General features: G+C 34.1%; 1 protein-coding gene across 8 annotated transcripts in view; it reads right to left on the bottom strand.

Annotated features, from left to right (window-relative positions):
* Positions 1–12,362, bottom strand: part of LOC129002135 (serine/arginine repetitive matrix protein 2-like) — a 193,744-nt gene that overhangs the window by 21,067 nt on the left and 160,315 nt on the right. For 6 of the 8 annotated variants that reach the window (XR_008491578.1, XM_054429770.1, XM_054429851.1 and 3 more), the window contains 2 exons: positions 6,699–6,764; positions 5,403–5,478 (listed from right to left, as the gene is read on the bottom strand). Coding sequence is in view for 5 of the 8 variants with exons in the window: in XM_054429770.1 (XP_054285745.1) it covers positions 5,403–5,478; positions 6,699–6,764 (142 nt within the window). In the remaining 3 variants the exon portion in view is untranslated. The remainder of the gene's footprint in view (positions 1–5,402; positions 5,479–6,698; positions 6,765–12,362) is intronic. The other 2 variants (XR_008491580.1, XR_008491581.1) reach the window with 1 other exon arrangement.

Raw genomic sequence — 12,362 nt, 5'->3', positions numbered from 1 at the left:
TTTCATTTGGTAGCCAAGCATGCACTTTAGAATAGGCTGTGGTCGTACTGGGAATTCAGAATTTTCTCTTGGATTGACTAATTATGTAGCATTACCGATAGTAGGAACTATCAAGGGTTTGCTGATTGAGCCATTTGCAATAGGAATAGTTACAAGCATTAATGTACATGGATAATCAAGAAAAAGAAGATGGAAAGACGACAGAAGATTGCTTGTATTGTCAGGTTTAAAGTTAATTAGATTTTCATAAGATAAGTATCGTAAAATCATAAATCGTTTGATTAATTTGTTGTCATAATCTATGATAGTTTTTATAAACAAACGGTATCAGCTAATTTTTACAAACAAACGGTATCAGCTAATCTGATACATATACTTTCTCCCATTAGCTTATCAACATAACCGTGGGAGTAACTATGAGTAACTATGATATTTTATAGAGAGAAGTCTCAAAAGTTGCAACAACTTTTAAAGCGTAATTTTTATAGCAATGGAGTTTGCACTATTTTGTTTAGAATTATAAGAACTAAAACATATACTTATTTGAATCAAAACCGGCTTTTGTTTGGATCCGATTTTCTGTTATTTTATAATATGGTTTCTTATGGGAAAACTAGTACATGAGTTACACAAATTTTTTAGCTGTCATTTTTACAGCAATGGGAGTCATACCATTTTGTTCAGAATTTAAAGGGCTATAACAAACTAAAAATTTATCAAAATCGTTGGGACTATTTTTGAGAAAATTATATTTTTCTGTTAATTTATGGGTTTTTATGGGCAAATCGCCATAAAAATCGAAATTTCAAAAATATTAAATAAAGCCTGGAGATAAGTTTACCATGAATTAGTACCTACATATCAAATTTAAACAAATTCAGACAACAGGCGTGGTCTGTAGCTCTGTAGGCCTACACCTCCACACATCCAGACCTGACACACACACACACACAGCAGACATCACTTCGAAAACCACTTTTTTGTTAGGGGGTTCCAAAACAGATATTTCCACTCGAAAACTTTTATGAAAACAATACTTTCTCCGTTTAGGAGGAGAAAGTAAAAATTGTATTTAGAAATTCAGTAATATGATTTGTTGACATCTTTGTTCGCTCTGCTCAATTGACGGACCTCAAACCACATACCTAGTATAGAATCTCTTCAATATTTTAGTCAGGCATCTTTGCATGTACTTGTGCAATAGTTATTTGTGTAACTAGTGTGCGATATAACTTAAGTGTGTGAAGTGGCACTTTGCTTCAAACAAGAGAAATGTTTACGCACTACAGTAGGCGAGTGTGGAAAGTTTCTCGAGTACATCAAAGGCAGTTTGCACTCACGTTACACATTATATTTTTCCTACAGTTACCTACTATAAAGCATAAATAATTAGTCTTTCAAACACTGTATAGCACGTTTTTAGGTTAGGTTAAATCCAAACATTGAACAAAATGGGAAATGCTGCACCAGCTGATCGTAGTCGTAATATCTTCAAGTGTTGCCAACTTATTTTCTAGCGTACATGTATTACGTGCCAAATAAAAGCACGCTGTTTTGTGTTGTTTGGTTGGAATACTGGTAAGTGACAACAACAAAACTGTGCGGCAAAGGTAAGTAGGTGCAGCAATTATCAACTTTCTGTGCTATAATCAGTGCAAGGAAGGCCTTTTTGTCAGGTGACTGTAGGAAAAATATTATATTTAGTTGTTTTGAATCAGCTGTCTGAAATATTAAAATAATCATTTAATATTTAATAATGCTTGTTCTGCTTGTTTACGTTTAAATTTAAATCTATATAATTAATACGCTACATGAAACTTTGTCGGTTGAACTCCTCCGCCATTTCTTAACCGATTTTATCCATTGAAGTCTCATTGGAAAGAGCGTGTCGCGTAGATTTGCAAACTGGCCTTACAGTTTTGAAAGCGTCCCTTGGGCTCTGCCCCAGTGGCTTTGAAAGTTCCCATGTTATCCTTATGGAGAACTTAATTGTTTACATTTTGATCAGCTGTAGAATTTAATTGCTGTTATTTATTTTTCAATTCAACGCAACGCATTGGGTACATTTACTGATTTTGAAGCAATTAAATATTTACTATTTCAATTTACATTCGTACATATTACAATGTTAAAAATCGAGAAAGCCTGGTCAATTTTATATGTTTTACCAAATAAGAAAAATGAATTGACAGGGTATTGTAATTCTTGAGCAATCATTGAAAGAACTGATTTGTTAACCATGGAAATATAGGAAAGTAATAGAACACCACCAAAAAAGTAGAAGAAATAGAGATTTAAAAAAATACAATCGTTATCATCCTATATAAAGAAGAACACATACAATACGAAGATTCCCACAAACAATTAATGAACAAGGATGTGTTAGCCGAAGTGCTACTATTTTGTTGGAAACACGGACTTAACTTTATGATGATTGGCAAAGGAAACCTCTCTAAGGCCGAATTAAACTGGTACGGCAAGGACATTAAATATATGTTTTCATACAAGTCAAGTGATTTTAAAATAATATGACTACATCCAAGAAACCTTAATAAAACTTTCATTGTGAAATTCACACTATTCAGATTATTATTCACATTCAAGGGAAACAAAAAATCATCTGAACATTAGGCCTTTCAATTCTGCATTTTTCCAGGTAAATATAACTTACGTTATAACAGTACCTTGCCAAATTAATGCCAATTGAAGCAAATATAATTGTGACAGAGAGGTTATGCAGAAAATCAGGCAATTCTTAAGTAATGTAAACAAAATGTTATCGCTATAAAAAATGACTGAAATTTGTAAACGTACTGGCGACAATGTTACCATGCTGACTACATTATCATTGACAAAAATCAACATGGACAACCTAATGCGGCTATAAGTGGGAAACATGTGTAGAATACCCTAAAAACCAGATCAGCTTATAAAATACTTACAAGAAATGTTTATTATATGAAACTGTTAGGTACATAATCTATGAATTGTTGAGTCTTTTAAACTCATCGGAAATTATAACTTTTATTAGTTTTTAAATAACTACTTTACTCCTTTGCAATTGCTCGATTTCGAGCAACATGTACACTAGTGTAAAATTATTCCTATTCTGCCATGGTGACCAATCAATATTTACTTTTGAAAACCTCACCTCAAAACTTTGGACGTTCACGGGGCGTAGCCCGAGGGAAACTCAAGGAAGTAAATAGGCCTGGCATTCCTAGATATATGAACCATCTCTGTGCATAATTTTTGCTATGTCAGTTTAGTATTAGGGTGAATAAAAAGTCAAGACCCCCCCCCCTCTAATATTTTTCCAAGTAAATATACAGAGATATCATTTTGGTGGTCGTGCAATATTAGCAGAAAGTTTCATTTTATAATTTTGAAATTTTTGAGTGTCCCCCCAAAAGGGGGAATTTGGGGGGGCAACTCAAATATTTTAAATGTAAACCCCCTTCAAGTAACACCTCATTTTGAAGGGTTTACAAAGAATGGTGAAAACTAGAGGTCGCTATCTCTTCTCTATCCAAAATGGTAGCCTGTCAAATGTTGTGGAAAATCAATGGTAAAATTGGTTCGTAATGGTAATATTGGCTACAATTTTGGATAGAAAAGAGATAGCGAACTCTAGTTTTCTCCATTCCTTAAGTTTTTGTAAACACTTCAAAACGAAGTGTCACTAAATGAGTGTTTACGTTTAAAATCATTGAGTGCCCCCCCAAAAGGGGGGATTTGGGGGGCAACTTAACATTTTTCAATGTAAACCCCCATCAAGTGACACCTCATTTTGAAGTGTTTACAAAAACTTAATGAATGGTGAAAACCAGAGTTCGCTATCTTTTCTCTATCAAAAATGGTAGCCAATATTACCATTACAAACCAATTTTACCATTGATTTTCCACAACATTTGACGGGCTACCATTTTGGATAGAGAAGAGATAACGACCTCTAGTTTTCACCATTCTTTAAGTTTTTGCAAACCCTTCAAAATGAGGTGTTACTTAAAGGGGGTTTACATTTAAAATATTTGAGTTGCCCCCCAAATCCCCCCTTTTGGGGGGACACTCAAAAATTTCATAATCATAAAATGAAACTTCCTGCTAATATTGCACGACCACCAAAAGGATATCTCTGTATATTTACTTGGAAAAATATTAGAGGGGGGGTCTTGACTTTTTATTCACCCTGTATAGATATGCATTTATACAAATTTTAAAGAATGGTGTTTTTGACCTCTGGGGACATTAAAATGAAAAAATATATCGGCCACCTACGGTAATAGCTACTCCCCTATAGGAAAATTTGCTAAAACACAAAACATTGAAGACTTAACCCTTCCTGGACAGGCGAAATCGTTATACTTAAATTTGTTATACAAGTATACATAAAAAAAACACAATGGAACAATTCATACAATCAAAATAATTTTTTACTTTCTTTTAACTATGCGGATATATCTGCTACCCGTCCACGGATGAGTAGAAAAGCAGCGGATATATCCGCCACCCGTCTTTGAAGATATGACCATGACAACGTTAGGCAATAAATAAAGAACAATATGTAAACAATAAATTAAAGACAACGTAGTGTTGAGCGCGAAACACCGAGGAAGAGCGTAGGAGAGGTGGGTCGTGCGCGGGAGAGGGATAGTCGCAGGTGAGGGGGGGAGTGCTGGAGAGAGCACGAAAGTGGTGTCTTGGTACCGCGAAACATCTGGTTTACTGCTCAAGCACCTGCCAGTCTGTCTGAAGAGAAGGCGGATGTATCCGCTTCCCGTCCGGAACATCAAAAACCATAAGCGGATATATCCGCCACCCGTCCTTTATCACTAAAGACTTAGGCGGATATATCCGTCACCCCTCCGTGAAGGGTTAAGTAAAAACCTGAAAAGGTATAAAATACTCTGGAGGAGTTTACATAAGAGGTTTCTATTATTGAATATAAACTCAATGGTTCTACTATCTACAATAATTAAATTCTATTATGTTTATATGAAAAACACTTAGTTTTAAAAGCTTTTTACATGAAATGTGACTGAACTCATGCAAATGAATAGGTTCATGGACAAAAAACAAAATAAGAAAAAAACATTGTCTCAAACAGAAGGAAAATGCTGGATAAAACCCACACATAGCCAAGCAAAGGAATCCAGTCAAGTTGGTGGGATCCATATTGAAATGTTAAAGATTTTTTACCAGCAAGATTGATATGTTTAATTAAATGCAGATATTTAAAGTTGAAATACAATCTTTCTTCCTTTCTCAATCCTTTACCGAGGCGAAAAAAATTGAACAACATGAATGAATGATTTTTTACAAATATTTTTTTATGAATAGAAATTGTAATGCACTTTTCAATAGCAAATGGGTATTTCCAGTAGAGGTTAAGTGATTTTTACCTTTATGTTCTGCCATGACAGTTCGCAAACGAGCCCTCAACTTGCGTCTTCCGTCGTAGTCGGTACACTGCTCCAGCTATAAACAAACATTGTTGCTCATATGGTGCTGATCTTCGTTGACATTAAGAATTAACCAGTAACCACTATGGAATGACCCAACAGCAAAGTTTCCAAAACATTGACGAAGATACATTTAAAAATCCGCTCAACAACTTATTGACCGTGACAAGTATTTGTATTTTACCTATACAACAAGAGGAAGAGATAATGAAATTTAATCATAAATTCTAGTTGAGGTGGAAGCCTAGTCAGACTGCTTCCTATTCAAATAATTAAGACTCTTTTTTATAGTTAAAGAGTAACTATAACATCCAAAAACTAATTTTGATATGCATTAGCCAGCCAAACCCCTAAATTATTGGCTTATGAAAACCATTGTCATCGCTGTGCATTAGTTTTCTTTGACTTTATATGAATACAAAAAGATCAACAATAGAGCAAATTATTTTAATAGCTTAATATTATAAAAACTTTTTCAAATTTTACCAAAATATATCCATAAACAAGCAAACTAAATCCTTTTACTTATTCTGTATATAAATAGCATAAGAATTTTTTATTTACAGTTTTTTCTATTTTATATTTAGTCGTTACGCCTAAAACAACGCTTTAATGTACTAAATGATTTGTTTTGTTAGCTCTACAAAATGGTTTAGAAAGAAATTACAAAACTTTACGATTTTCACGCCATAAGACACCGTTCCCATAGTCCGATTATGCTGGTTGGCAAATTCATTCAAATAAACGTCCGTTTACACGTAACAACTTTCATAAAAATCGGATGATTTTTACTCACGTTATCGAGCTAGGACATACACATATAGGCTATATAAAGTCAATCGGTCCCGGGTCAAGGTCTTACCATGAGATCTATGGTAATTGCTTATTCCCCGAGAAATTTGCTAAAAGAAGAGGCTGAATAAATAAATGCACATGGATGATATTAATTCGTTTTAGAAAATAACCAGCAATATCTGCTTTATTTCTGAAACCAAGAGATTTGAGAAAATATCTTTAATTGTTTTAATTCTGTGCACTACACTATTCCATGAGTACGATTATAAATTTGTCATTTGTGTTCCAATCCATGTGTATTACAATGCATCATCCATTTAACATGGTTTTGTTTTATACATACAGTTAATGATGGCTGAGGTAATTAGGCGAGAACAAAGCTATGTGATGGTTGCAGTTGTTATTGAATGCTCAGAAACAAAATGTTTTGTCATTACTCACCAGATTTTTGAGAACCTGTTCGTCCCAAATATTTTCAATGTCCTCTTCTTTCTGCCTTGTAGTTGCCTGAAACAATATTTTCTATCAGACTTCATAAATAGCAAATCAACACTCAATCATGTTTTTGAGGTTTATTTATTATCTCGCTACTATTTACTATGGTTTAGATTTTGTTTTGTTGTATATTGATATGTGTTATATTTATGACAGGTTAAGTGTAAGAAAGGGCCATCTGACCCTAACTTTTGCCTGTATAAATAAATAATATTTAATTTCATTTCATTTACTATGCACTATCAATGCAAATCCTAAAAATACCAAACCACTACTAAAACTCTAATCCTAAAATTACAAATCCCTTGTTAAATTATTGCAATACACGTAGCCTTATAGAGCATGGGTTTTTATTTGATGACTTTTCTGCATTTTTGTGAACTTTGAAGTGACAGCTACCATAGTCTATTTGCTTTATTCGTCTTGTTGCATTTGCTAAAACGGTTTGTTTATGTTTGGTTTATGAAGTTAGAGGATCAGAAAATTATGCAATAAACGATTTGGTAAACCGCTTATACTATGTTATGAAAGAAATATGTAGGCCTACTGTTCATGTTAGAATATAAACTAGGGTTGGACTAATTTTATACAAGCTGTATAAAAGGTTAAAGCTGTTTAAAATTAAGGTCTTTTAAAGTTAGTTTAACAATACATATAAAACAATAAATAGTTACTGTAGCTTTAGAAATAAAACTAGATATTCCTTAGACCAGTTTAGAATATATTTCTCTTTCAGAGGAGGCTACGGTTCAGCTGATGGAATACATTTTGCCCTATTTTGGATTTGCAAGTCCTGTAATCCCCCCCCCCCCAAAATAAAAATAAAACTATAATAATTATAAACACACATTTGAGAGTATTTCGAAAATGATTATATTCGTGATTAACTTAAGTAGATTGTAGATTAATCAAAAGTAGTTATCTATTATCTTGAATAACAAGTGGATGTAGATTGGCGATTGCACCAAGCGAGGACGTTTGGTCACTTGAGTTGTTAGTGACGTGATCTAGTTGAGCTAATGTGCTAATTAATTATCCTGGTGAATGAAGAAAGAGACGCAACGCAACGCAAGATAAAGGACCAGAACTTAGTCACTTCCCGAAATAACCTCTTTGTGTTGGCCAGCTGTTGTTGCTCTATTTCGGGAGTGTCAATTGTTTTATTGCCCAATAGTGTCGCTGAACCGCAACAATATTTATTAAAACTGTTTGGCAGTGGATTTATGAATGAACTTGGATACTTGGTGTACTTTTACAACTGTTATAAGCGACAATTAAACTAGTGGTATCCAACCAAAGCATTGTGCATAACCTACATTAAGTACGGTACGTTAATATTGGCAAATGTTGTGTTTGTAATCATTACAGCATGCGTCGTTTATGTAGTTGTGATACTGATTGCAAACACTTACAATAACTATAAACCTTCCTGTTTTCCAAATGTAATATGGGCATGCCAACTTTCCATAGGTTTTTGATTAGACCTACTTGTATTATTTTTATTGTTATTTTGTTTGTATAGGTATCTATTGTATAAATAAACCTGATTTGGGTTATCTATATAAAAATAGATCACAGATTACGGAGATGGCGTAAGTGCGAATTGGATCGATAGTTGAATGACTTGAGGAAGTCGACTCTGTTTCATTGTAGGGAAGTACCCGCAAGTAATCTACAATGTATCGGTGTACTCTGAGTGCCAACATCAGCGCAAAATAAGACCTAACATACCATGCTTCGTCTTGGGCTTAGTTCAACCAAGATCCACAAGCGCAAGACATTTACCTTGACGATTGGCAATAAATTGCTCATCACGTGGAAATTACTAATAACATCTAAGATTTTTAGACAAAATTAAAAATTACCTATACGAATGAAAGTACCAATGTTAGGAGGCCAAAGGATCGTAAATTAAAATCATACCCGTTCGGTATTCTCTTTACGTTACATAGGCTACTGTAGTAGTTATTGTTGTGCGTAAAGAAAGGGTAGCAGTAATAGTTTAAATTAGATTTAGACTTAGTCGCCAACACACCAGAATTGGTCTTATACGGCAATGATAAGTGTTAAAGCCAACGAAATTATAGCCTTGTTTTGGCTAAGATCGACTGATTCTTCTTCTTTTATTCAAGGTTAAGTAATAATTATATTTGTTGAAGAATGAGTTCCAGTTTTGAAAAATTAAAATGCTTCTAAAGATAAGAATTTCAAAAAATATTTTACTATTTTTATTGTCAAAACACAATCAACAACCACGCCAAATTGAGACTAGATCAAGTGAGAACTCGGGCTGCTGAGTACTGTATGTGGATTCGATTAAACGTTCGGCGGTTATAGCCTGATTGATACTTGCGGTTTTATCAAATAAAAAATACTGATTTAGGCTACCTATTGCCGAAACTGTCTAAACCTATTTAGCCCCAGTTATATGCCGTTGCACCATGAAACAATTCTGTCATTAAGATTCCTACAATATTTTTACCACCAACGATCCGATCCCATTCCTGTGCCACAGAATCCGACCAACAATAGATCGTTTGGCGGATCCTAAAATAACAACGAGTTACCAACTGGACTCTAACGATACACTAGTTCTGGCCGCAGCACCTGGACAAAATACTGTTTGTTATTGATTTTATTTTATCACAAAAACAAAGTGGTTTTAATTTGTTAAGAACATTTTGTTGGAAGAGAACCCAAAAACGCATTGCTGAAGTAGCAGTCGATAAAAGGCAAATTGTTAATGTAGATTAATTACTTTTATAGATTGCAATTCTAAGTTTGGGTAGGCCTACTACTACCGCTTTTTGAGTACCTACACGTTACGGGAACTATTTAACATTGAACGTAAACGGAGCTCAGCCATACAGTAATTTGAAACCGTTGTTTGACATTTCAGCAAAAACAAGTTTGCTTTGTACAGCAACTGAAGTTACAAGTGTTATTTTGAATATTTATGTGCCATAATAAGTAGGTACAGTAGTTATAAACACTGGTTGTAAATTACCGGGGTGTATCGAGGTGTTCAGGGGTGTATTACAGTAAATTGGTAGGCTTAGATTGATTAAACAAATAAAGAATACGTGAAGGATCGTCACTCACTATTCGTCACCTTTAAGAATTAGCATATCAGTTAGTTGATCATAAGAGAATACAGTATTTAATGACAGAATGGTTTGTAGTTGTTACGGTTTTAAGGTTGGCTGTCTTACTATGTTGAAAACAAAACAAGAATGAACACAACAGCTAATCTAAGTGTCTTATACGTAAAAATAAACACAATATATAGCTGAGTACGGTAAACTTTCAAATATTAAACAAAATTAAATGTTAGTAATATTTGTCAACACTGCTGTTACTCACCCCTGTTTTCACAACTACGGGTCTAGTAGCGCGCACCACTACGTATCGCGCCCTCTCACCGCCAAGCTACCGAACTAACTGCGTCAAGCCGTTGTTTCCAAAATAGGCGCGGGTTATTTCGGGGCCGCGGTGCGCCGTGCTGCGAGCCGAACATTCCCGTAGCCGCTACCCCAAGTCCTCGGCTCGAAACGAGGCATTGTTGAAATCAGCTGATCGGCAAATCGCGTAAAACACGAGATCAAAAATAGGCACCTCTAATGTTTAAAATACGTTGGTAAAATTTCCGATCGGTGATCACGGCGTTTAGACGTACTCTGTAAACAAAACTACTAACCCGTTCAATCAAACACAACAAAGCTGCAAGAGTTAAGAGTTAATAGTTACAATGTCACAAACGGATTAATAGCAGTGCGATATTTAGGGACAGGCTCATTTGAGGAGCGACTACGCCTACCACTGTTGCGAGCGTGCGCATGTTTTTATTTTGCCAGTGGTGTATCAATGAGATAAATATGCATAGTTATCTAACCACTAAATAGCTTGGTGGTTGATTTATTACATGAACTGACTGGAAGTCATAGCCCCTTAGTACAACAAACCAAACTAAGTACTTCGTTGTTTAAACATTCAACACTCTAATAGCACAATAAGGCAAACTAACCTAAGCAATCAATTTGGTTTTGTATAACTGTTTTAGCCTGTGTGAAAATCATGAGAATGGTTAAGACAAACAACAAAGAAGAGTACTTTGATTCTCTTCTAAATAAATCACCAGGATTAAACTTTCAAACTCAACATAGTGTTGTAAAATATACCTCTAGAGGAGATTTCTGTATAGTGTGTATTTGAATGTATGTATCTGTTAACCTAACCACATAAAAGTCAAAGCCCCCACCCGACCCACTCACTCATTCATTACTAATTCTCCAGCTTCCCGAATAAGTCGAAGGCTGAAATTCGGTAAACTTATTATTCAGGTAAAAAATGGGTAGCTTTCACAACAAGTTCATTAAGGGGTTGCACTCTACTAAAGTTACAATGTTATTATATTATTATTCTGTTCATGTTGTTACTATAGTTGTTGTTATTATTTTATTGCATTATTTTGTTGAATCCTATGTTGTTATTGTTATTCTTTTGTTATCGTATTTGTATTGTCATCAAGATTAAAAAGTTTATGTATTTTTATAGCTTGTAATTGTTGGTCCTGTAAAATGAGATTGAGATGGTATATGTATAAATGTTCTAATGATTGTGTGATTGTGTAAATTGTGTGATTATTTCTGTTAGATATAGTTGATTGTTGTTATGATTGCAGTGCATTATTGTCTAATTATTGTCGTTGTTATTGTTGGAATGCAATAGTCTGTAACAATTAATTTACACTGTCTTATTGTTTATTCTTTTCTGCTGCCATCAAAGTGTGTACCTACATTTTCTGTAATAGCGTATTTACGTTTATAAAAAAACCAAATGAACATTGCTTGTATATCTTTATCAACAATTTGGTATTGAGAAAGTCCGAAGTACAACACACTTTCTGAGCTAGCACTCTACTCTATTTCTAAAAAGAGTTGTCAAAAAGACCCTAAGTTGTCTTCATTACTTTCACAAAGCAATTGCCAAGACTGAAAATTAACTTCAAACAAAACATTGAAACATCCTGTAATGAATTGCTTTTGAAAATAGCAAATAGAAAACGGACACGTGGTTTGAACAGTGCCAAATAGTGTGAAACCCACACAAGCTGTGGCTTAAAGTGTATATTGCTATAGGCTACATACGTCAAACTATTGTATGACACATACTAATGTTAATTGTATTTATATTTCAATTTATTATTATTGAAGTACTTTCTAATCAAAAATTCATTCAAGTTTTGCCAGATACATGTTTGTGCAGTCTAATTTAACTTGGTACAACAATATAAAAAACTTCACTAGTTCTTAAGAAAAAAATTACATAATAACCCATTAAAAAAAGTGTTTTAGCAAAACGTTCAAGGGCTTCTTTTGTTGGTATCACGAACACAAACCTGATCCTGCTAGGTTAACTCAGTAAACCATCCAATTGTTCAACAAACTTCTAGGAATTTTGATGGAATAAACATCTCTGATAGAGCATATTCAACAGACAGATTATAGTTAGATTATAAAAAAAACTTTTGTATAAATATCATAGAGATTTAACTGCTATTAGGTTATACTACATTTTCCCTGAGCAAAGCTCTGTTCTCTTAAACTGTTT

Source organism: Macrosteles quadrilineatus, unplaced genomic scaffold (assembly GCF_028750875.1).
Source record: "Macrosteles quadrilineatus isolate MER2022 unplaced genomic scaffold, UCM_ALF_1.0 Scaffold_1__1_contigs__length_201487025, whole genome shotgun sequence".
Taxonomy (NCBI): Eukaryota; Metazoa; Arthropoda; class Insecta; order Hemiptera; family Cicadellidae; genus Macrosteles; species Macrosteles quadrilineatus.
This window is presented reverse-complemented; position numbering and strand designations above follow the sequence as displayed.